Source organism: Populus trichocarpa, chromosome 13 (assembly GCF_000002775.5).
Source record: "Populus trichocarpa isolate Nisqually-1 chromosome 13, P.trichocarpa_v4.1, whole genome shotgun sequence".
Taxonomy (NCBI): domain Eukaryota; kingdom Viridiplantae; phylum Streptophyta; class Magnoliopsida; order Malpighiales; family Salicaceae; genus Populus; species Populus trichocarpa.
The window spans coordinates 14,778,811-14,805,600 of record NC_037297.2 but is presented as its reverse complement, the minus strand read 5'-3'; the positions used below and the strand labels follow the sequence as shown (position 1 = coordinate 14,805,600).

Sequence of the window (26,790 nt, the reverse complement as noted above, 5' to 3'; positions counted from 1 at the left end):
GATACCAAACCGATTTAAATGATAGATTTTTTTTTAATTGTTGCATTATTCAATGAATAATAAATATAATATAATATTTTTTTTGGTAGAACTAAGGGTATCCTGAGCGCTGACCCAGACTAATCCCTTTGCGCACCGGGTGGCAAGTGCTCCCCAAAGGGCCGGCTGCAGATGAAGAGAGGGGTCGAATCCCAGACCTCGTAAGCGACGAGAGCGCGCCTAACCGCTCCGCCAGGACCACATGGGTAAATATAATATAATATGAATATTGTCAAATTCGATCTAAAATTTAATTCAAATCTTTCCTAAAATATTTACATTTACACACACACACACACACACACACACACATATATATATATATATATATATATATATATATATATATATATATATATATATATATATATAACATTTATGTTTTTTAAATCCAATATAATATAAGCGTGCCCTAACTATTAATATAATACAGTCATATAAGTATATCATTTATAATTTTATTATTTAATACATGTATGCATATCTTAATTATATATATTACTTTTTTATTTTATGTTGAATAACAAAAAAACAAAAAACTTTGAGATAATAAATATCTAAATAGACACTCGAAACTTGATTAATAAATATAGATATTTATGATTTTAATCAATAAATATTAAATAGAATATAAATATATTAAAAACTCCATCTATTTTCGCCATACCAGATTTAATTACATTTTTTGAACACATATGGTCACTTACCCTAATACTCTAATAAGCCTTTAGTTTCAATAGAAATCAATTTCCATCTTCAACCATTTTTTTTGGTTTATTTTTGGGATTGATAGTGTATTTGAGAATATTGTGGTTGTTTTTTACTTGGAAATGTATTAAAATATTTTTTTTTAATTATTTTTGATATCAGCACATTAAAATATCTAAAAACACCAAAAAAATATATTAATTTGAAACAAATAAAAAAATAAAAAAAAATAAAAATATTTTTTAAAAAACTTTTAAAATGCAAAAAGAAAGAGATAAAGTTACAAAACTCTAACATGCAACTAGTCTAATGCCACTAGCTTCATGATGAAGTGTTTCTCTATTAACTTTTATTTATAAAATTAAAAGCTTATTTGCAATGCTCAGGGTCTCAGCACTAAACCACCATGGCATAGAGCAGAGAGATGAAGCAGCAATCTCTTGCCCAATGCAAGTGCGTTTGCAGGGAATGGAACTCCATTAATGACAGTAGCTTCTCTGTCAAGAAACACACCGAAAACGTCAACAAAAACTTGACATCAGGTAACAACCACAGACCCATCCTTTCATACTGGGATTTCTAACTTTCCATCAAGATTACTGAGAATTTTATCAAGCTACAGAAAGCACCTTCAATCTTTTTACTGAGAATTTTTCCAGCCTCGTCACTAACTTTCCATCAAGATTACAGAAGAGTCCGGCTTTAAAGTAAAAACAACTTAATTTCCTCTAAAAACAACTGGTGTTTTCAAGGTTTTCGGCTCTGTAATGGGTTGTTGTTTATGGTTCCTCGCTCGGAGTGTTAGAGATTGTTTTTTCCACCAAAAGTTATGACTTTTGATTTAAATAAAGAGCTGTGTTTTTGCAACTTTTCCTTTTATAATTTGGTCCTGATCATTCTTCCACTTCCATTCCCAACACCATCCATTAGTGTTATGATTTAACCCTTTAGAACCATTCTTCTCATTTACTTTCCATTAGTTTTTCAAGCTTTAACACATACTTTCCAACGGGTTCTCGAGCAAGAATGGAGAGGTCATGGATCGGTCAGAATACACTTGATCTGTGCCTTCTCTGTCCAAGCCCTACCAAACTTAATGAGACTGCATCGCAGTAGCATAAATTCCTTCAAGGTCTTGTAGATTGTAGGATGTACCTGCATTGCGGTGTAGCTAGTAGGTTGTGGGACTCGAATTTGTGGTGAAAGACCAAAATAAAACCACTGATCTTACTTAATCTGTTCGACTGTCATCCTTTCCTTTTTGCAACTCTCTATTTTCTTCAACAGCAAGATGATCGGCAAGCTTAACAGGAGAAGGAATAGGAAAATCAAAGAGGGTTCTGGCGTGGAAACCTAGGCTTAATGTAGTGTTTATTTTTGCTGTCGGACCATGCATTACCCAATATCTTAATCACTTAAATATCTTTATAGTTTATACTATATCTAATATCTACCTGTTTATTACTCTTGATTGGGACAATATATGGCCAAAATTAAAATATAACATTGCTCATATAAGATAACTTAATAATCTTAAATCTAAAAATTACTTAAACAACTATTAAGTGATCTCTTCATAGATATAAATGATCTCTTCATATGTAATTATCTTGTGGGTCAATTTAATATAGATATCATTTAACAAGCATATACATATTAGTTCCATGTATCCATCATACCTTAATTTATAAGAACAATTGCTTCATTTCATAAAAAAAGAGACATAATATGCACAAATCTCAATAATTATAATAAATATTTAATTTTAATAGAATATTGAACAGGAGCATTTAGAAACAACATATTGATGCAATAATAATCTCATAACTATAACAACTTTATAATTTTCTATATAAAATATTTTTGTTTAATAAACTTTATTTTTCCTCTAGATTCATTAATCAAATATTAAATTTATTAATAAAATATAATTGAATATTCAAGATAAAAAAACCTTTATTACTAATAAATATATTTTATATGAATAAAATCAGTGTTATATATAACCATCTTATTAACTACATGATATATTTACCAATAATTTATTACATGAATGAGCAAGTAATATTCTTGATAAAATTGTAATATTTGTTTTTTCATATTTTTTTTTAAAAATAAAATAGAAATATATAATGAAAGAGATTAATATCATAGTTTTAAAACCCGGCCTGACGGGTTGACCCGAGACTCGGTAGACCCGGGACTGGAACCGGGCCGGGTTGATGAAAAGACTCGTTAGGGAATTAGCCCGGCAAAACCCGGTTGACCCGGGTAAACCCAGCTGAGACCCCGCTGTTTATATATTAAACGACGTCGTTTTTGGTTTTAGCTTTTTACTATCGATTAATCCCCGTCTCTCTTCAAAGTTCACAGCCATATTAATTTTTGGTAAGCCCTCTCTCTCTCTCTCTCTCTCTCGCACTCTCATACTTAGGCAGCCAAGACTGCAAAAATGGGAAGAAACAGTTTGTCAATCTTAACAATTCTATCTGTCACACTCCTTCCTGTTCTCTCCCTCTCTTTCTCCACATGTTCCCCAACAGATCATCGCCTCTTAGTCCTCCTCGACGACTTGTCACTCAAATCTTCCCACTCAATCTTCTTCAATTCTCTCAAATCTCGTGGTTTCGATCTTGATTTCAAGCTTGCTGATGACCCAAAACTCGCCCTTCAACGTTATGGCTAGTACTTATATGATGACTTAATTCTCTTCTCTCCTTCAATCGAAAAGAAGTTGTTGAATCCAAACAAATTATTGTTTGTTGTTATCAAGTTATGATTTTTATGGTTCAGTTTCTATTTTGAGAAAATGAGTTTTGTTACGATTTTGTTTTTTTTTGTTTTCTTAGAATAATTTGTAATTTGGGATTTTTTTTAGGATTTGGTGGTGCATTGGATTTAGCTCTAGCTATTGAATGTGGAGTTGATTTTGATGAGGTTGGTGTAGAATTTATGATGCATTGAATGTTTTTGTTATTTTATTTTATTTATTGAGTTTACGTTATATTGTAGGATCCATTGCCTTGGTTATTAATTATAAAAGTTTTTTTTTTGGGTGATTCAGTTCAACCCATCTGACTCGTGACCCGATCATTATACCAAGTTAACTATCAAGTCGGGTTTAAAAACTATAAGTAGTATAACTCGTGGCTTCTTAAAAATCCTAAAAAAGAGAGAGAAATAAACTAGTGTATTAATAGAAAATACATATAGGATGGGTTACATATAATCACGATCCAATATTCATTAAGAAATCATATACTCTGAAATGTTTTTAATATGGTCCTTCTGTCCAATTCACAATTAATTGTTTCCACCTTGTGAAGCCACACATCAAGGATTAATGGTAAATTGAATGGATATTCAATAGAGGGACTACATTAACGAATTTTCATGAGTAGAGGGACTAATTAAATAGAAAAAGTGTAGATAGACCACACTAAACACATCTCAAGACTACAAGGACCAAATAAATACAATTAACCCTTAAAAAGAAAAAGACACGACGTTAGTCACCCAAACTGCTGCGGTTACATGGCCACTCAATTAGTTTCTTCAGAATCTTGAAAACAACAAAATGGAAGAAAAGCCAGACGCCACCGCCACCGCCACCGCCACCGCCACAACAGTCACGAACATTAACGATCTCCCACAAGACATCCTGATCCACATCCTCTCTTTCCTCCCCACACTAGACACAATCACAACAAGCCTTATTTCCACAAAATGGAAACCTCTTTGGTCCTTAGTCCCGTCTCTAAACTTCTCTTACACTCATTTCCCTCCTTACAACAATTTCTCCACAACCCGCCAATTCTTTTCAGAATTCATTGACCGAACACTAATTCTCAAACCCCAGTTGCCCCTAAAAAAATTCAGGCTTGAATTCATCTATGAGGATAGGTATGGGTACCATGTTGATTCATGGGTACGTTATGCAATCAAGAACCAAGTTTTAGAACTTGATCTTGATTTCTTTATTGATAAAAGTTTTCATATTTTTGAACCAGAAGCAAAACCCAATTATGATTTCCCTTTTTCTGCTCTTAGAAACAGTAAAGTTAGAGTCTTGAAGCTGTGTAGATGTGATTTGACATTGCCTGCTAATATGGAAAGTATGAATCTCTGGTCAATGAATGAGGTTTATTTTGATCAGGTTTATATGACTGATGACACGGTTTTGGATTTGTTCAAAGCTTGTCCTAATATCGAGGTTTTAAAGTTTGAAGATTGTTATGGGATGGAGAATTTGAGGCTTTGTTCAGAGAAGTTGAAAAGGCTGGATCTTTCTAGTTTTTATACTGCTGAGAGGGAATTGCATTTGGAGCTTGATTGTCCTAATCTTGTTTGGTTGAATATTGATTGCTTTGAGATGGGGCAGTTTTGTGTTAAAAATTTGTCTTCTTTGGTTGAGTTTCATACTTTTATTGTGCATGGATTGGAGTACTATGGTCAATGGTGTAAAGTAGTGAAGCAGCTTCATCGAATTGCACACATCAAGCATCTCGTGGTGCAAAATTGGTGGCTTAAGGTATTGCTCTGCAATTTTTGTGTTTGTGTTCATTTCTGACTTAATTGTGTAATGTTTGCATCGGTAGCAATGTTGATTTATGTAGAAGGTTAGCGATTCGTTTTTTCTTGTTTTTCGTAAGTTTCAAATGTTTCAGTAGTGAGCCTTTGGTTTTTCTTAGACGTGATTGTGTGGGAAAATGCATTTTCTAAACGTGGAACGAGGACTAAGAATAAGGTCCCCTAGCTTGTCATGAAAGGTTGAGATAGGTGGGATTGGTAAGGCTTGGTTTCATTTGAGATTTTCACGAAATCCTTTGTTCATCATCACTACTGTGTATATACTAAAGGTTTGTTCTGTGCTGGATAGATATTTTGATTACGTTAAAGGAACTGATTAGGGATGGGTTTGTGAGGTTTCGTCTGTGGATTAATTTCCCAAACAGCTAAATGAACTCTAAGTTAAAGCTCACCACATGGTTATTAATGCTCAAATATGTCCTTTGAGTAACCAGATGTCAAGGATTCGTAATGTGCAGGCTGTGCATTGAGCATTTTAACAACTCTCTTCCATTCTATCATCCTTCTTTGCAAACTACGGATTCACTGCGTGAAGCAATTGCTTGTTCTTGTGGCCAGTAATCAAGGAAACTGTATGGAATCTGTTTGTATCACATGTTTGGTTATCAGATTCTTTGCACAAAGTAGTGAAAAAGGGCCTCTCTTTGCACATGCTTTGCTAAGCAATTTAAGACTGAAGACTGAAGAATTCAAGAAAAGGATTGCTAGGAAAGCCATGTTTGCATATCAAGATAAGTTTGAGTGCCAGTGGTAGTATTATCAAACTTTTTCGTGTTTAGATAGAAAAAGCACCGTCACAATATACTGAATTTCAAATATTCTTTTCTTGTGATCAATGTGCTTTACCTCTAGTTTGGAGCAGCTGATTTCCTCTTGATTCAAACATCAATCATTATTTCCAAGTGGTTTTCTTGACAGGAAGAAATTCTACTATTAACAACTTTTACTCTTATGTAATGAGCAACTTGAGAGTGGCTGCTCAAAATTGTTTTTAAATTGATCATCTTATGAAATGTTCATATGATTGCTTTCCTTGCATGATGCTGATTCAAAAAGCTTGCACCGAAGGATGTTTTTCCTAAAGATTTTCTGCTGTACAATCTTAAACATTTAGAGCTACAAACCGGGTATACGACATATGATCTTCTTGGCATGGCTGCATTGCTTGAGCTTTGCCCCAATCTTGAGACAATGAACCTTGATCCCCTATACAAGATAGTTGAAGATGTAAGTATCCCTACATAACTTTTACAGTTCCAACAGGCAATATGTTCAATACAGGCCATGTTTGCTATCTTTTTTACTATCTAACGAGTAAATAAACCATGTTTCTCATTTTTCAGGAGAGTTTATCAGAAGAACTCTTAAATAAACCAATTAATCTCTTCATGCCAAACCTCAAGGAAGTCAGGCTGAAAGCATACGTCCCAGGACAAAATCAAAATCAATTTAGTCAATTTGTGTCCCTCCTGAAAAAGCAAGGAGTTGTCCTAGAAAAGATTGTTCTAGTCTCTTTGTATAATGGGATGTTACTTCCTCCCGTAATTCTGCGTAGAAGGCCTCCAAGGGCTGAAGTTATCGAAGAATCTTCACTGCATGTTGAAGGAAGCCCTGAGCGCTGAGGTTCCCAATTTCATTTCTTCATCTGGTGCCTAGAAATGGGTGGTGGGCAGCATTTGTTTCACTGTAGCACCGTCTCGAATCGGTCCTCCGTTTCTTTGTTATTTGCTCATAGTTTCTCTGAATATTTTAGGAATCTTTAGTTGAATTTTGTTGACAGTCATAATTCTTTCTGGACAATCATAATCTTCAATTGATTAAAAGCTAGGAATGCTGTGATTCTTGCATTCCATTTATGCAGGTGTGTGAATTTTGAACTTTTCTTTCTTGCACATGATGCTTCCATGCATGGTTATTAAATCACCAGCCTGAATAAAACTTGATTAATAATTATAGTATATGATTTAAATTTAAAAGGTGATGGTTACCAATATACAAGAGATTAACATTTTTAAGAGAAATTTTTTTTTCTTACATGGTTCTTAAGAATTTCTTTTTTACTTGGTATTCCATTCAGCTTGGAGAAAAGATTCACATTCAATTTTATTTTCACAACTAATACATATAGTTAAACCATAAAAATAAATTTGATGGTAAAAAAAGCTTGCATCTTCTTTTAAATTCTTGAATTTTAACCTTATATCCTTAAAATTATTCTTAAAAAAACTAAATTTTGAAGCTGATTTAAAAATACCTTCTAAAAAAAAAAATCATAAATCATAAATATTTTTTGAGATAATTTTTCCAAGAAATAAAAAATACACTTTGTTGGGCTTTAAGGCCCATGGTTTGATTTGGGCATTTAAGAACTGACCAGACAGATCTCTCCCACAAAAAAGCGGCTCTTCTCCTCTTTTAACTCTACCACCGCTGCCGCTAAACACCTCGAGCATCCACAGTATCGCAAACAAATGGGAAGCGGAAGAAGAAGAAGCGGCGGTGGTGGCGGGGGAAGCGGGGGAGGAAGAAACCAAAGACTGCTTAAACACCACATAGACACCTGTAACAAAAAATTCACCACAACAGACGACATAGTCCACCACCTCCGCAATAGCTACCCCAATTACCGCCGCATGGAACTCAAAACCCTAACTCGCATCGTCCAGCAAACCCTAAACCAACAAACACCGCCGCCGAAGAAATTCAGAAAACATGAATTGGAAACAGAATCCGATTCCGACGACGAAGAAGCAAACCTTAGTAAGAAGCAGAAGCGAATTGATGAGAGTGAAGAGAAATTGATGCAGATTGAAAATGCGCATTCTAGAAGAAGGAATCGAAATCGGGGCCCGATTTTGGTTTCGAGCTCGGATACGGAGTCCAGTTCGGAGTCGGATTCGGGTTCGGATTCTTCGACGTCATTAGAGCCACCGAAGTTTGATTTGATGAAATCAATGTTAAGGGAAAGTTATGGGGTGGCGGAGAAAAATATGGAAGTTGAGCTTGCTAATGATAGAAAAGAAAGTATTACTAGTAAAGTTGACATGATTGAGAGAAATAGAGGGGTAGGAAAGCAAAAAGGAGAGGACTTGGAGGGTAGTTTGGGGAAACTGAAAGGTGGGCTTGGTGAGGATGCGAAGGGGAAGGAAGGGGGGCCGAGGTTTAAGGATTTAGGGGGTTTGAGTGGGATTTTAGAGGAGTTGGAAATGGAGGTGTTTTTGCCATTGTATCATCCAAATGTGCCGCTGAGACTTGGGGTTAGTCCTATAAGTGGGATTTTGTTACATGGGCCACCTGGGTGTGGGAAGACTAAGTTGGCTCATGCTATTGCGAATGAGACTGGGGTGCCTTTTTACAAGATTTCTGCTACTGAGGTTGTTTCTGGTGTTTCAGGTACGGAGTTTTATAAGGGAAGTTTTTTGATGTGGGTTTTGAAGGAAATTTGCTGTTTTGGTGTTTGAATGTGCTCTGTTTCTTGAGTCTCGTGGATGTCATTAAATTTGTTATCATGTTGCAATTATGACGGTTGAGGAGTCTGTGAGTACTCAATTTTATAAATGCAAAATCATGATGGTATTTGTTTGTTTTTCTTTACTGGTAGTTCTAATCTTCTAGATTGCCTATGATTTGTAGAAACGTAGGGTTTTAGCGGTCTACAATGTGGTTATCATGCTGTTTGTTGGGATGTCTTCCACTTTATTAACACTAAATTGTGGTGTTATTTGTTCTTTTTAAATGGTTTGTGTAAATAGAGGCTTTTTAGTGATGGAAATTTGATTATAATGTTTTGTGATGCGGTGTTGAGTGCTTGAATTAGTTTTGTGGTTGTTGCTCGTGGATGCCATTCGTTTGTTTATTTTCTTGAACTAAAGAAGTCTGGCAGTTCACAGGTGCAGTATCAGAAATGCAAAACCAGAGTGTTTTTTATGCCTCTTTTCCCCTTAATGATCTGTCAAGTGAAGTGATTTTTGGTTTGCAGAAATTAGGCCTTTGGCTGGTTATAATTCCATTATCATGCTGTTTGTTATGATCTTGGCTTTTTTTAACTACCTATGAGTGAGTCCCGCGATGGAAAAGCTTCAAGTGAAGCTACTACCGTGACTGACATTGGTTCATTGGGTAATCTCAGGTGCATCGGAAGAAAATATCCGAGATCTTTTCTCTAAAGCATACAGGACTGCACCATCTATCATTTTTATTGATGAGATCGATGCAATTGCTTCAAAGAGAGAGAATTTACAGAGAGAGATGGAGAGAAGGATTGTGACACAATTGATGACTTGCATGGATGAACATCACAGGCTAGGACAACCATCTGATGACAGTTCAAGTTCAGAAAGCTCTAATCGAATACCTGGAAATGTTCTTGTTATTGGAGCTACAAATAGGCCTGACGCTGTTGACCCTGCACTAAGGAGGCCTGGGAGATTTGATCGCGAGATTAATTTAGGTGTTCCGGATGAGAAAGCTAGGGTTCAAATTCTTTCAGTGCTTACTAAAAATTGTACTCTTGAAGGTTCTCTTGATATTTTGCAAATAGCCAGGTCTACACCAGGTTTTGTTGGAGCTGATTTGAATGCTTTGGTTAACATGGCTGGTAATCTTGCAATGAGGAGAGTTGCTTCCCAGAGAAAATCTGAGCTATCAGGACAATTGACAGAGAAGGAAGACAATGAGGATTGGTGGAAGCAACCTTGGTCGCCTGAGGAGATGGAAAAGCTTGCCATCACAATGGCTGATTTCGAGGTAATCTGGAACTGCATTATCTGTCATTGTCTCAAGCTCTTTTACTTCAAGATTGGTGTACTTCAACTTCTGTTTATGCTTTAGCCTATGACTTTCCTGTTGATGAAAAGCTTTTAAAAACTCCATTGTGTTTTCTTTATTCCTTGGTTTGTTTGACATTAGGATGAAAATTAATCCCCCCTTTTTCACTTGCAGAAAGCAGCCAAGCTAGTTCAGCCCTCATCGAAAAGAGAAGGATTCTCTACTATCCCTAATGTCAAATGGGAAGACGTTGGTGGCCTTGATGATATAAGGGATGAGTTTGACCTCTATATCATTAGTCGTATAAAGTATCCTGATGATTATCAGGTAACCGTTACACTTTCTCTGCACCCCTCCCTTCCTTTCCTTTTCTGTTTCAGTTTCAAAGTTGAGCCGATTTATATGTTTTGATTTTCTGTTGAATGTAGTTTCTGCAACATAATTGTATCTTTTCAAAGCACTTTATTCCTCTTGATAAGGGATTGCACGTTATTGACGTCTAACAAATAGACAGTATTTCTTTGTCTGGTTAATGCTTGATAATTTTCATTTCCTTTACCTCCTTACATTTATTCTAAATAGCAGTTTGCACTAGGTTATAACTTCATATGTATTGTATTTATTATTTTGAAGTTCTGTTAGATTTAGCATGACAACATAGTTGTATTGTTCTGGTTGATTCACTTACTAATCACGCGCATTATTTGTAAATTCAGAAATTTGGAGTGAATTTAGAGACAGGGATTTTGCTCTACGGACCTCCTGGCTGTGGCAAAACAATGATCGCTAAGGCTGCTGCTAACGAGGCAGGAGCTAACTTCATTCATGTGAAGGTGAGTCCTTCCATTCATTCTCTTACTCAATTTTTTTTTTCCATTCTATTCTTTTTTGGTGCCTTGATACCACAGTTTTCTTACTGAATCTGTTCTAAATCTGTCTCAAAACATTAATGATTGTGAATTCCATAATTTATCAGGGTCCTGAACTTCTGAATAAGTATGTTGGAGAAAGCGAACTGGCAGTTAGGACGTTATTCAGTCGTGCAAGAACGTGCTCGCCATGCATAATCTTCTTCGATGAGGTTTGTGGCTCTCCTTTCTTTGTATTTATCGGTATCCAGTTATTTAATTTGACATAATGGAGATCTAGATTGGAAAGATAGATGACTGAAATATTTGGCACTTCCCCTACTCTAATGAACTCTGATATTTTTTTTGTGTATGTTGGAAATTGTACGATACTCTGTATTTGGATTGTTCTTTCCTCTTAGATCTATTTGACTTCACTTTGTGAGATTTCCATCTAATGACCTGTATAGTAAATCAATGGTTTTTTCTGGCTGATGAGGCTTTCTTTACTTTGTGCACTTCTATGTTATCTGAAGTCCATTAAATTTTCTGTCCTTTGCAACAATTTATTTTGTTTTTATACAGGTGGATGCTTTGACAACAATGCGTGGAAAAGAAGGGGGGTGGGTTGTTGAGAGGCTCTTAAATCAGGTCAATAAGATGCAATGACATAAACTGAATTAAAACATCTGTTTTTCTCTATGTGATCCATATCATCAACTTGTTCCCAGTATATGTCAATTGAATGCAATGCTTATAATTGCAGTTGCTTATAGAGTTAGATGGTGCAGATCAGCGCCCTGGTATTTTTATCATTGGTGCCACTAACAGGTACACTAATCTCTCTCTTCTTTCATTTTCCTCTCCTCTCCTCTCCACTTCTCTCACTGAAGCTGGTGTCTCTGATGGTAGACCTGAGGTGATGGACCCTGCTGTCCTGCGGCCTGGTAGGTTTGGCAAACTTCTTTATGTCCCTCTGCCAAGTTCAGAGGACCGTGGATTGATCTTAAAGGCTCTCGCTAAAGGAAAACCTATTGATCCTAGTGTCGACTTGGCTGCCATCGGTCAAATGGAGGCTTGTAAAAATCTTAGCGGGGCTGATCTTAGGAAGCTGGTTTGTCTATGTTTCTATTAGTCTCGGTTTTTTATTGACATATGTTAGAGCTGGAACACATTCTAATTCTTGTGATACTTTCAAGAGGTCTGACTTTACTTGACCAGCCTTCGCTTGTTAACTTGGATTGGAATTATTTCCCAGATGGAGGAAGCCGCAATGACTGCTTTGAAGGAGGCCAAGAGACAAAGATGTTTGAATGAGACTTCAGGTACAATCACGGCCGCACAAAATGAGCCAGCAGTTAATATCACAGCCACTCATTTTGAGCAAGCCCTTGGTAAAATTTCACCATCCGTGTCAGAGAAGGTACAGCTCTCTCTTACTGGTGTCTAATAACAGAGAGCAGAAATCCTCGCTTATATTCGTCTAACCCTCTTTTCTTTGTAAGCAGCAAATACAATATTACAAAGCTTGGTCAGAGAGTTTCAAAGCAACATGAGAAGAGACGTAAACTAGCTTTTGATGATCGATAGAAGATATTGAGCAAGAAATCCTTGAACATAACTCATTGCTTGCATCGACGATCTGTCGGTGAAAATTTTGCTAGTCCTTTCACCAGAATTTAGTGGCACCAAGTTATTTGGAGGTGCGGGAAGCTGTCTCCTGTGTGGAAATTTTGTATTTGTTTTTGTATTTTTGTGTTGCCATTTTCTTCTCGTCACATGTTTGTTGAGGCAGATGACAAAAGCCCAATCGTACTTTTACCAATACACATGCTAAAAAGGTGTGCTCTTGAATGAAATAAAAAGATTGCCTTGTCCTTTCTCTCTCTCTTTTTTTTTGGGTTAAACTTCAGTTTTATTCCTATAGATTCATCACTGTTCCACTCCTACTCCAATAGTTTAAACTTCTCAGTGTTACCCCTATGGTTTCCAAAATTGATTATGTTTATGAGTTGGGCTTTTTATATATGTATATATAAAGTTTCCAAGTATTTTGCGAGTATTATGATATTTATGATTTTTTAGTGGAAAAAAATGAGAAGATATAAAATAATAAGGGTAAAATTGAAACATTTGAAAAACTATAGCGGTAACATTGTTGAAATGTTAAACCATGGGGTTGAAGAGGAACATTGATGAATCTATGAGGCTAAAATTATGGCTCACTTTTTTTAGGTTCTTGAAAGTATTATTACTGAGTGTCAGTGCATCGATGCAAGCGCCAATTGAAGGACAAGTAGAAGGTTTCTTGTACTTGTTTATCTAAGCAACCTCGGTGAACTTTTAAACCATGAGTATTGTTGCTCAGGTTCAGGGTGTTGTGTTCTTCTAGTTTCGGAACTTTTGGCGTTGGTAATGGCCTAAAAAAAGAGTGCGAGAGAGCATTCAGATGCACTTGAAGCTGGAAAAAGTGGATTCCTATCAGTAAAAATGTCAAAAAATGAGTTTCTTGGTAAACAGGATGTGACTAATGTCTGCCAAAACCGACCCTTCTATGATTTGCTTCTGGATTTGTTCTTTGCAAGCGTAATCAAGTAAGTTCAAGAAGATGGCAGCAGAGCCAAGAACCACAACCACCACCACTCAAAGCCTAAACAACTTCATCAGAAGAGAGATACTCTACAGTCCACATCCTCTTTTCTTCCTACCAAAACTGCAATCCAAACCTTCTGAACTTTCCACAAATGGCTTGAAATCTGATACAAAGCTCCGTTGCCTCCACTTCCCTTACCCTCCCTCTGATTTTTTCAACAAAACCTGCCTCTGCCAGCCCCCTCTTTCCCCTCCTCCTCTCCACAAGTTTACTTCCAACTAGACTTCTAAGACTATCATGATTAATGCATAATGGTATTGACCACCATGTGAAAGACCTCGAGCTCATGCTTTCCTCATATTGGTCTGTCGATGCAAAAACTCAAAGATTCCCCTTCTTTTTTCTCAGAAACGGGTGTGTTAAAGATTTGAGGCTTGTATATAACAAAATCTTGTGACTATGGTTTCGAAGGGGCTTGAGCAATTAAGGTTATTGTTTCTTGTGTTAAGTAATGGTGTGGCGTATGATTTGATTTGTGCGTGTGTAAATCTCGAAAAATCTGTCCATCGATGCGTGTCATGGATTGCAGGACGTTAAGATCTCTTCATTGAGAGTTATTTTCTGAAATGCAAGTGAATGTTGCTCACTATCTTAAGCTACCATGTCTCTGAAGGCTCTAGCAATCATAAAACTATTCTTCCTGTGGATGCTGACAGCTATAATTTTGACAATCATAGACATCCTTATTTGCTGTCACACCACTGAAATCTTTTCCTGCTTTTCCAAGCAAACTAGTTGCTGCAGCATTGTTAAATTCCCTCTCCATTGACACCCTCCACCTTTTGAAGTAAGATGAGGTGCTGGATAATAACCTAGTTTGTAGCTAGAAGTGTACACTAAACCTAACTTGATCCTCTGCCCACCACTATAAAAACCTCACTCTATCCCTTCTTTACACATCAAACACTTCAACGATCGATCAATAGAGCTTAATTTGCTTTGGTGTTTTGGTATTGTTTCAAGCTTTATATCAGGGACTGTAAAGATGAAGCAACAGCACTCACTCTCCTCTTTTTCATTTTTTCTTCTTTTACTCCATTGTGCTAATACCTTTGCTCAGTCACCAGCTGCAACCCCAGCACAGGCACCAGCAGCAGTTGTAGCACAACCTCCAGCTGCAACCCCAACACAGGCAGCTCAGCCACACGGCATCACAAACGTCACCAAAATCCTTGAGAAGGCTGGACATTTCACGATCTTTATCCGCCTTTTGAGATCCACCCAAGAGGAAAACCACTTATTCTCCGCGCTTAATGATTCAAGCTCTGGTGTAACCATCTTTGCACCAACTGATAGCGCATTCTCGGAACTCAAATCAGGAACTCTCAACACTCTAAGTGATGGAGACAAGTCTGAGTTAGTGAAGTTTCATGTAGTTCCTACTTTCTTATCGACCTCCCAGTTCCAGACCGTAAGTAACCCTCTCGGAACATGGGCTGGAACAGGTAGTAGGTTACCACTTAATGTCACAAGTTATCCAAACTCAGTGAACATAACCACAGGACTTACCAATACAAGTTTATCTGGCACGGTATACACGGACAACCAGCTAGCCATTTATAAGATTGAGAAGGTGCTACTTCCTAAGGACATTTTTGCTTCAAAGGCTCCAGCTCCAGCACCGGTAGCACCTGCACCAGCAAAGCCTACAAAGGCAGTTCCTGCAGCAACCGTAGAGAGTCCCGTGGCTCCTGTGGATATATCTAGTGCACTTATGTTCGCACATAATAATGTGGTGGGATCAGTTGGCATAGTTGCTGCTGCAATGTTTGCTCTGTAATGTATAAAGGTTTGAATCTTGAGATGAAATTTGGTGGGGTTTGGTCTGGTTTTGATGTTATATTTTTCTGAGCTGTATTGAATCTGTTGAGTAATTTCGATCTGACCTTGAATCCAGTTTGTATGCTTTGAGTTTACGATTAAAATTGAGTTTTGAGATTTTATTTAATTTCTTGGTACTTGATTAGTCAAATTTCAATTTTTTTTTTTTACTATAATCCGGGTGTCATCTAATCATTTCCTAGTTTTCGGGTAGATAATGGTGGTTGGATTGGTGAATCAATTTCTGGGGAAGTATACTTACTGGAGGATGAATACTTACTGGAGGATGAGTAGTAAGTGGAATTTTTGGAGGAGACGAGGGTTGTCAAGCTGAGAAGTCCTATTCAGGGGGTTGCAAAAGCTTGCAAGCTGTTGACATCTTTTTTCGCGGATATTAACTTGCCGAAGGTTCTTAGGGTTATTTCCTCTGGGGATGGTTCTTCTGATCCGATCTTAGGGGGTTGTTGGCTAAGTGGGGTGAATATGGGGCAACGTATCATGATAGCAGAGGAGAGAAAGCTTGCAGGAAATATGAAGCGAAGGAAAAGTGATTGCAAGATTGGTGGAGGAATGAAGGAAGGTGAGTTATGAGATAATGGAGGCCGAAAGAGATTGAAGTAGATTGTCACCACTGACCAGGGAGAAAAACAGTAAGAAGGAAGCAGAAGAGAAATGCCAGAGATGATTTATTTCGATCCGAAGAAGTATGATTCATGAACTTATTGAGTTTTATTCAATCGGAAGTTCTTCCCTCCCCCAGCATTTCATGCGAATGATCATGCTTGATCTTTTCTGACTAGCTTATAGCTAGTGCATCCAAATTCCTGTTTACTAGTCTTTATTAATAGTATGATGATGACTCTCACTACTCCCACCGCACTTCCCTCCCCGTTTGCATCGAATTTGTTGATAATACCCTCCTTCCTCTTCCCGTTTCAAATTCTGTCTTCGCTCTGGTATCCCCAGTGGATTGATTATGCCATTAAGGGCAATGTACATGAAATTTACTTCAATTTCTCCCTCGGAGACTTTTCTCTTCCTTTATGCTAAGAAATGGATGTGTTAAGATTTTGAGGCTTAAATATTATTTTCAGTACAAAATAATGAGTATTGCCTTCATGGGGCTTGACTTCCTGAGGTCAGTGACAACGTTTCTTGGAAATTGCTTTTTAGCAGATGACTTTGTGGGTGACTTGTTTTCTGGGTGTGTGAGTTCGGAGAGCGTATCTCTTGAAGGTTGGAGGTAAATGAAGAACGTAAAAAATTGCTATTGAAATCTGAAAGAGCTAAAACTTAGTTCCTTCACTAACAAGGATGAATTGCCTGATATTCCTTGTCCAAATCTTGGATCACCAGAGACTATTCAATTTAAGGTGGGGAGGTTGTATGGTTTCTGTCACGACCCGAATCCCGGATCCATGACCGGCACATAGGCAAGGTTCCCCTCCAAGGTTCCATACCTATGCGAACCTAAACTTACACACAAACTTATCCTAACTTAATCAGAGTTCAACGCAACATTAATAACAAAATCAACTTCATAATATAATTGAATTGTCTTAATACAAGAGTTAATATAATTCATAGTTTTGGAGCACTAACTTGACATAAAAGAAAGGTACAAATTACAACCAAAAAGCAGGTTCGGAAGTTTCAACAAAAGTGACCTGCTATCAAACTATAAGCCTGAAAAGGATAATTAATGAGATGGTGAGTTCAACAACTCAGTGAGTAGATAACGTTCAATACACACACGAGGTAATACAACAATGAGAAATATATATACAAGTATGGCTCTAGGTTCTTACAGAAAGGTTTCTCAAATTGGCCATAACAAGAATGTCATATGGTAAAACTTGTCAGAAAATCAAAATGCAATGAGCATGAGGCTCCGTACTGTGGTATGATCAGTTCACACAGGTTGGTGACTCCCCCGACCAACTAAGGTTCAGATACGATGTGCACAAAGACTAACACTACCCTGTTAGCATGGGTATTCTGACTGGCATACCATATATTCATAATCATAATCAAACAGACATATTCATATCTCAAGGCTCAACTCATGACACCAATCAAATGAGGAGCTATCAATTCAGAATTCAATTCAAAATATATACTGGTTCATATCAAGAATTCAGATTCAACAATTGATCATGCTTTATCAAAACAAGGTTAATAATCAACATATATATTATCAAGAAGCATAATCCAATTCATATTAACAAATCAAATATTTATAATATTTCTCATGCATATGGAAAATTATCCACTCACCTGACTCAAAAGCAAACAGAAGTCAAAAGCAGACACCGAAGAAAATCCTACTGACGTCCCGCTGGTAGAATATCAGGATTATCTGAATACAAAGGAGACATATTCAAGAATGACTCAAAAGAATATATAACCTATTTAATACACTTATCTAAGGGTGTATTTCATAACCCTATATGTTTTTGAACTAACTAGTCAATTTTCTCAAAAACCCAAAATTTAACGGTTTTCCCGAAATCTAATCCATAATAAAACAACTAATAAAATTGATAATGATTTACTAAATAACCCTTAATTAGTCATCAAATCAATCTGCAAAAGCTAATATTACAGCTAGGGACTAATATGTAATTTTCCAAAATTAAGGGACCAAACCGAAATTTTGTCATCTTCAACCTCAAACCCAGAATTCTCACAGATTACCTACTGTTCTTGCCAAATTTCTAACTCAACATTCACCATTTACACAATTCATAACTCAAAATCATCACAATCTTCCATAATCAACTCATTAATCAATTACCCATAACAATCAACCTTATAACATTCAATTTAATTCATCAATTAAACCCAAAACACAAATTTTCAAAACCCTAACATTTATCAAAACTGAAATTAAGTTCAATTAACATACATTTATACATTTAACAACCTAAATCTTACCTTTAAACTTATTCTCTTCAACTCCTTTCTATTTCCCTTTTAATTCCCTCTTTTCTCTTCTTCTTCTTCTTTCTCCCTTCTCTTCTGCCGATTCTCTCTCAAATTTTCAGATCCTTCTTTTGTTTTTTTTCTTCTATTTATATTTATTATGTTTATCTAATTACCACACTACCCCTCATTCATTTATACCCACACTTTAAGCCACAAAGGGCTTTGTTGTATTTTCCAATTCATTAATTCAAAACATTACAGTTTCATTGAAGCAAATATTTCATGCCAAAGCATCTTACTGTACCATGTTGCAGGAATACGTTAATCCTTTGTTGTTGTTACAGTCTTAACGTTTCCAGTCAGTATTAAGTTAGTGTGAACTAACAGCTGTTTATTCAATTTTTCACAGGAGATTAAAGTATACAAATTAATTCATACATGTTGTGGGACAATGGTGAAAACATATATTTTCGTTGTGATTTTCAAACTCTTACAAGCATAGTTCAAATCAAAATGTAGTTATCTTCAATCCGTAACTTTACAGTTCTGTTAACTGCATTTGAATGTGATACCTATTAACAAAAATTATATATTGATGCTTCACCTAATAATTTCAGCTTTTGAGTTGAAATTCTTATTTTATACCACGAGACTTAATGACCAAACAAGTTTGAATTTCAACATTTTTATTTTTTCTTTTTTAAATCTTAAGCATTTGAGCTAAAAGATGTTTTTTTGGCAGAGTTTTAGGTTGGACATGTCATGACCCGATTCCCAGATCCATGACCGGCACACAAGTAAAGTTCCTCTTCAAGGTTCCATATACCTATACGAACCCAGACTTACATACAAACTTAACCTTCAAATACCTCAATGTGAGTTCAACGCAGCATTAATAACAAAATTAACTTCATTATATAATTTGATTATTTTAATACAAGAGTTAATATAAATTCATAGTTGTGGAGCACTAACTAGACATAAGGAAAAAATACAAATTTCAACAAAAAAGCAGGTCCTGAAGGTCCAACAAAATGACCTGCTAACAAGCTATAAGCCTGAAAAGATAAATAATGAGAGGGTGAGTTCAACAACTCAGTGAGTATATAACGTTCAATATACACACAAGAGGTAATACAACAATGAGAAATATATATACAATTATGACTCTAGGTTCTTATAGAAAGGTTTCTCAAATAGATAATAACAAAAATATCATAAGGTAAAGCTCGTCACAAAATCAAAATGCAATGAGCATGAGGCTCCGTAATATTGTGGGATGATCAGTCCACATAGGTTGTGACTCCCCCGACCAACTAGGGTTCAGATACGATGTGCACAAAGACTAATACTACCCTGTTAGCATGAGTATTCTGACTGACATACCGTAAGTTCATAATCATAATCAAACAGACATATTCATATCTCAAGGCTCAACTCATGACATTAATCAAATGAGGAGCTATCAACTCAAAAGTCAATTCAAAATATATATTGGTTCATATCAAGAATTCAGATTCAACAATTGATCATGCTTTATCGTAACAAAGATAATAATCAACATATATATTATCAAGAAGCATGATCCAATTCATATTAACAAATCAAATATTTATAATATTTCTCATGCATATGGAAAATTATCCACTCATCTGACTCGAAAGCAAACATAACTCGAAAGCAGATACCGAAGAAAATCCTACTAATGTCTTGTCGATAGAATATCAAGATTATCTGAATACAAAGGAGACATATTAAAAAACGACTCGAAAAGAACGTTCAACCTATTTAATACACTTAAATAAGGGTCTATTCCATAACCCTATATGTTTTTAAACTAAACTAGTCATTTTTCCAAAAACCCAAAATTAAATGGTTTTCCCGAAATCTAATTCATAATAAAACAAATAACAAGACTTGATAATAATTCACTAAATAATCCTCAATTATTCATCAAACCAATTTGCAAAAGCTAATATTACAGCTAGGGACCAATTTGGAATTTATTATATTTTTAAGGGTTAAATTGTAACTTTGTCAAATTGGAGGACCGAACTAAAAATATCATAAATTCATGACTATAGTGGTATTATGTCCATAATTTATCATCAGTTCTGTCCAGAATCTCTAATTATGCTCCAGGGACCATTCTGGAATTTCCCCAAATTTTTAGGGTCAAATTGTAATTTTTGTCAAATGGAAGGACCAAATTGAAAGTGTTAAAAATTCATAATTATACTGGAATTCTGCCCATAATTCATCTTTTATTCTGTCCAGAATCTCGGAATATGCTCCAGGGACCAATCTGTGTTTTTTTACAAAGTTTAGGGACTAACTTGTAATTTTCACAAATTGAGGGACCAAACTAAATTTTTGTCATCTTCAACCTCAAACCCAGAATTTCACATATTACCTACTGTTATATCAAGATTTCTAACTCAAATTCACCATTTAAACAAAATCATAATTCAAAATCATCATCTTTACCTAAAATCTTTCAAAATCAACTAAACAATTCATTACCCATAACAATCAACCCATAACATTCAAATCAATTCATCAATCAACCAAAACACAATCTTTAAAACCTTAACATTCAACAAAACAGAAATTTAAAGCTTAAAGAACACACATTTATACATAATCTTAACTTTAAGCTTATTTTCTCTAATTCTCTTCTATTTCCCTTATCTTTCCCTCTTTTTTCTTCTTCTTCTTCTTTTTTCTCCCTTCACTCCTGCCGGTTCTCTCTCAAAATTTTCAGATCTCTTTTTTTTTTCTATTTATACTTATTATGTTTATTCAATTATTACAATACCCCTCGTTCATTTATATCCATTTTTAAGCCTCCAAGGACTTTGTTGCATTTTCCTACTCATTTATTTCAAAACATCAGGACATGTCTTAAAGACACAATTCTTAGCAGTTTTAGATATAGAGATGGGTCAGTAGAGATTGCTTGTCCAAATCTTCTGTCATTACAGATGATTTGTTTTGATGTTAACATTTATGCTCAAATGTTCTGCCAGTGATAATTCAGAAAATAGTTGGAGCAGCAATGTTAAATTTCCTTCTCCATTGGTGACCTTCCACCTTATGGAGCAAGATAAGGTACTAGATAGTATATTTGAAATTGTACATGGCACCTTACTTGATCCTCTGCCTACTACTATAAAACCTCACTCTGTCTCTTCTTTAGACATCAAACACTTCTAAATAAGATCGAGCTCAATTTACATAAGCATTTTTTTTATAGTTTCTAGTAGAATAGCCTGGAAACTTAAAGATGAAGCAACAGTACTCAATCTCCTCCATTTCAGTTTTCCTTCTTTTCCTCCACTATACCAATACCTTTGCCCAGTCACCAGCAGCAGCCCCAGCGCAGGCACCAGCAGTAGTCGTAGCACAACCCCCAGCCGCAACTCCAACACAGGCAGCTGCTCCACACGGCATCACCAACGTCACCAAAATCCTTGAGAAGGCTGGCCACTTCACGATCTTTATCCGCCTTTTGAGATCCACCCAAGAGGAAAACCACTTGTTCTCCGCGCTTAATGATTCAAGCTCTGGTGTAACCATCTTTGCACCCACAGATAGTGCATTTTCGGAACTCAAATCAGGAACTCTCAATACTCTAAGTGATGGTGACAAGTCTGAGTTGGTGAAGTTCCACGTAGTTCCAACATTCCTATCCACTTCCCAGTTTCAGACTGTAAGTAATCCTCTTGGAACATGGGCTGGAACAGGTAGTAGGTTACCACTTAACGTAACAAGTTATCCAAACTCGGTGAACATAACCACAGGACTTACCAATACAAGTTTATCTGGCACGGTATACACGGACAACCAGCTAGCCATTTATAAGATTGAGAAGGTGCTACTTCCTAAGGACATTTTTGCTTCTAAGGCCCCAGCTCCAGCACCAGTAGCACCCGCACCAGAAAAGCCTACTAAGGCAGTTCCTGCAGCTAATGTTGAGAGTCCTGTTGCTCCAGTGGATATATCTGGCGCAGTCATGTTCACGCGTAATAACGTGGTTGGATCAGTTGGTGCAGTTGCTGCTGCAATCTTTGCTTTATAATGTAGAAGGGTTTGAATCTCGAGATGAGATAAGCTGGGTTGGGTCCGGCAGCGTCTAAATTTTCTGAGTTGGATTGAAAGCTTGGTGTGTGTTGAATAATTCTGATTTTACTTTGAATCCAGTTTGTATGATTTTAGGTTATGGTTTCAAGGTTTTATTTAATTTCTTGAGCAAATTGCTAAACATGTACTTGATTAGTCAAACTTCATTTGTTGTTTTTTTTGTGATCACCCTGGTGTCATCGAATCATGCCCTAACTGTTTCTTAGATAATAGTGGTTGTGTTGGTGGTTCTATTTCTTGGAAGTCTAGTTATCGGAGGAGTAAATGGAGTGAGATTTTTGGAGGTTTCGGAGATTTTTCGGCTGAGATGTCATATTAAGAGGTTGTAGTTTTTGCTTGCTAGTTGTTGCTATGTTTTTTTTATTGAACATTAACTTACTGGATCTGGAGGAAGGTTTATCGGATTACTTCCCTCAGAAAGAAGATTTTTCTGATGCAGAGATAGGGGGATGTCGGCTAATAAGGGTGTGCACGGGGCAAATTATCACGATATTATTAGAAAATAATATAAATCAAAATTTTAGGACCTCACTTAACAATTTAAGTTATTAGGTTGAGTTGGTTCTTTGACATGATATCAGAGTCTTGATGACCAAACGATCATGGGTTTGAATCCCACCATCCCTATTTATTTGATAAAAATTAAGCACAAGGTAGTACAGATTTATGCAAGTTTCAAGCTCAAAGAGCTTTCACTTGAAGTGATATGTTAGAGAATAATATATAAATTATATCTTGAAATCTCACCATCCCTATTTATTTGATAAAAATTAAGTACAAGGTAGTGCGGACCTGTACAAGTTTTAAGCCTAAAGGGCTTTCACTTGAAGAGGTGTGTTAGAGAATAATATAAATCATATCTTAGAACCTTACCTAACATCTTAAGCTATTGAGATGAGATGATTCTTTGACATGGTATCAGAACTTTAATGACCAAACAGTCATGAGTTTGAATCTCACCATCCCTATTTATTTGATAAAAATTAAGCACAAGATAGTGTGGGCATGTGCAAGTTTCAAGCTTAATTGACTTTTACTTGAGGGGTGTGTGTTAGAGAATGATATAAATCATATCTTGGAATCTTACCTAATAACTTAAGTTATTGGATTGAGATGATTATTTGACGATCAGAGAAGACAAAGCATGCATTAAGGAGGGTAGAGAGAAAGGAAAAGGAGGTTGCAGGACAATGGTGAAAGCAAATATTTCATTACAAGTTTTTGAAGTGGTTGGAATCAAAATGTTGTTCTCTTTAATCTGTAAGATTATATATGGTTCTGCTGACAACATTTGAATGCGAGGCTGAACATAATGCAAAAGAGTAGAAAATGCTAATTATCAAGAAATCAGGCTTCTGAAACAGAACTACCTTTACTAGGTTATCTCTTGAACTTCTACTAAACTTAATGTGAACAAATCTGCTGTATTGCTCTCACACAGGAACCTTTTAAGTTTCCTCAGAATGAATTTTTCTCTAGTTTAAGCAATCCCACATCAGGTTAAGTTCTTTTCTCCTGTTTCAAAACTGCTGGTGTTGATAATTAGAGAAAAGAGAGTGTTAGAGAGCATAGGATTGTTACTTTAAGCTTGAGGAAGTGGATTCCAATCAGTAAAATTGTCGAGGTTATATCACAATTTTCATAAACTGAATGTGACAGACGACTGCCAGAAAAACCCTTCTATGATTTGCTGCATTATGGAGGAAAATCATGGTTTTGGTGGAAGCATGATCCATTCATCCTAGTACGTTTAACATGAATAAAAGGCTTGAGCTCTAGTACAGAATCCCTTGCCTCAACTCCCTCATCCTTCCTCCTCCGCGTTCATCTACAAAACCCTCCTCCACCGCCTTTTCTTTCATCCTCTCCATGAATAAAAGAATATTATGCCATTCAACATCATGTAAAAGAACAATTCCTTTTACTTCGTTGAAGTTTGGTACCAAAGCTGGAACAGGATTACTTCGTAGTAATCTACTGCATTGTTATCTATTTGTTAGCTGATAGCTATCTATCTGTTAGCTGAAAGCATTATCTAGATTAGGATGTTTCTTTCAATTCATTTGTTTAAGCTTATCTAGGATTAGACTAGCTTGTTATACAACTCCTTTGATAAAGGAGAACATAGCTGGTACGTTTCTTTAGTGTTTCATTTTCTGTAATGTTTGTTTCCTTCTATAAATAAAACACTGGGGATGGCAGTAACCAACTGAGACATTTTATGCTCCTTGTTCTTTCAACTGTAAAGACTTTGTTCTTTGTTCTTTGTTCTTCGTTCTTTGTTCTTTTTCTCAGTTCATCAACAATAGTCTGTTCTTTATATATCAGTTTTTCCAACAATTGGTATCAGAGCTTCTCTGATCTTTGAAGGGTTTGTGAGTGAAAATACGAGAGAATAGTAAGGTTAAATCAAAGCTTTCTGCGTTGAAGGGTTTGTGAGTGAAACACGAGAGATTAAGTGAGTTTTTTTTTCTATGCAATGGATTCTGCAAATTTTCCAGCAAAAACACCAGTGTTCACAAGGCAGAATTATGGTGTGTGGGCTATAAAAATGGAAACATATCTCAAAGCTTTTGACTTGTGGGAGATAGTAGAGAGTGATAGGCAACCCACTCCACTAGGAAACAATCCTACGATTGCACAGATGAAATTTTTCAATGAAGAAAAGGAAAAGCGATTCAAAGCTCTTATGTCACGACCCGATCCCCGGATCCATGACCGACACATAGGCAAGGTTCCCCTCCAAGGTTCCATACCTATGCGAACCCAAACTTACACACAAACTTATCCTAACTCAATTAGAGTTCAACGCAGCATTAATAACAAAATCAACTTCATAATATAATTGAATTGTCTTAATACAAGAGTTTATATAAGTTCAGAGTTTTGGAGCACTAACTAGACATAAAGGAAAGGTACAAAGTACAACCAAAAAGCAGGTTCTGAAGGTCCAACAAAATGACCTGCTATCAAGCTATAAGCCTGAAAAGGATAAATAATGAGATGGTGAGTTCAACAACTCAGTGAGTAGATAACGTTCAATATACACACACGAGGTAATACAACAATGAGAAATATATATACAAGTATGGCTTTAGGTTCTTATAGAAAGTTTCTCAAATAGGCCATGACAAGAATATCATATGGTAAAACTCGTCAGAAAATCAAAATGCAATGAGCATGAGGCTCCGTACTGTGGGATGATCAGTCCACACAGGTTGGTGACTCCCCCGACCAACTAGGGTTCAGATACGATGTGCACAAAGACTAACACTACCCTGTTAGCATGGGTATTCTGACTGACATACCATAGGTTTATAATCATAATCAAACAGACATATTCATATCTCAAGGCTCAACTCATGACATCAATCAAATGAGGAGCTATCAATTCAGAAGTCAATTCATAATATATATACTGGTTCATATCAATAATTCGGATTCAACAATTGATCATGCTTATCATAACAAGGATAATAATCAACATATATATTATCAAGAAGCATGATCCAATTCATATTAACAAATAGAATATTTATAATATTTCTCATGCATATGGAAAATTATCCACTCACCTGACTCGAAAGCAACAAAACTCAAAGCTGATATCGAAGGAAATCCTACTGACGTCCCGCCGGTAGAATATTAGGATTATCTGAATATAAAGGAGACATATTTAAGAACGACTCGAAATAATATTTAACTTATTTAATACACTTATCTAAGGGTATATTTCATAACCCTAAATGTTTTTAGACTAAACTAGTTATTTTTCTAAAAACCCAAAATCTAACGGTTTTCCCGAAATCTAATCCATAATAAAGCAAATAATAAAACTTGATAATAATTCACTAAATAACCCTCAATTATTCATCAAACCAATCTGAAAAAGCTAATATTACAGCTAGGGACTAATCTGTAATTTATCATATTTTTAGGGCCAAATTGTAATTTTTATCAAATGGAGGACCAAACTGAAATTGTTAAATTCTCTTATCTATACAATAATTCTGTCCATAATTCATATGTTATTCTGTTCAGATTCTCGGAATAGGCTCCAGGGACCAATTTGTAAATTTTCCAAAGTTTGGGGACTAAACTGTAATTTTCCAAAATTGAGGGACCAAATTGAATTTTCATCATCTTCAACCTCCAATCCAGAATTTTAACAGAAACCTACTGTTCTCCCCTGATTTTTAACTCAAAATTCACCATTCAAACAAAACTATAACTCAAAATCATCACAATCTTCCACAATCAACTAAATCATCAATTAACCACAACAATCAACCC

General features: G+C 35.9%; 4 protein-coding genes across 4 annotated transcripts; all 4 read left to right on the top strand.

Moving 5' to 3' along the window:
- Window positions 1-4,258: 4,258 nt before the first annotated feature.
- Window positions 4,259-7,197, top strand: LOC7464708 (F-box/LRR-repeat protein At3g26922). The gene is made up of 3 exons (XM_002319913.4): window positions 4,259-5,278; window positions 6,394-6,564; window positions 6,681-7,197. Exons 1-3 carry the CDS (start codon window positions 4,325-4,327, stop codon window positions 6,957-6,959), a joined length of 1,404 nt encoding a protein of 467 aa, XP_002319949.4. The 5' UTR covers window positions 4,259-4,324; the 3' UTR covers window positions 6,960-7,197.
- A 528-nt stretch (window positions 7,198-7,725) lies between these two features.
- On the top strand, window positions 7,726-12,832 carry LOC7464706 (cell division control protein 48 homolog C). The gene is made up of 10 exons (XM_002319911.4): window positions 7,726-8,730; window positions 9,467-10,083; window positions 10,279-10,431; window positions 10,821-10,937; window positions 11,081-11,185; window positions 11,538-11,603; window positions 11,719-11,783; window positions 11,865-12,066; window positions 12,211-12,375; window positions 12,461-12,832. The coding sequence occupies exons 1-10, from the start codon at window positions 7,809-7,811 to the stop codon at window positions 12,506-12,508; spliced, it is 2,460 nt and encodes an 819-aa protein (XP_002319947.3). The 5' UTR covers window positions 7,726-7,808; the 3' UTR covers window positions 12,509-12,832.
- Window positions 12,833-14,441: 1,609 nt separating this feature from the next.
- LOC7477688 (fasciclin-like arabinogalactan protein 12) lies at window positions 14,442-15,553 on the top strand. The gene has a single exon (XM_002319910.4). It carries the CDS (start codon window positions 14,591-14,593, stop codon window positions 15,383-15,385), a length of 795 nt encoding a protein of 264 aa, XP_002319946.1. The 5' UTR covers window positions 14,442-14,590; the 3' UTR covers window positions 15,386-15,553.
- Window positions 15,554-21,549: 5,996 nt separating this feature from the next.
- LOC18104681 (fasciclin-like arabinogalactan protein 12) lies at window positions 21,550-22,576 on the top strand. Its single transcript, XM_024583390.2, has one exon. The coding sequence runs from the start codon at window positions 21,641-21,643 to the stop codon at window positions 22,433-22,435; it is 795 nt and encodes a 264-aa protein (XP_024439158.1). The 5' UTR covers window positions 21,550-21,640; the 3' UTR covers window positions 22,436-22,576.
- The last annotated feature ends 4,214 nt before the right edge of the window (window positions 22,577-26,790 follow it).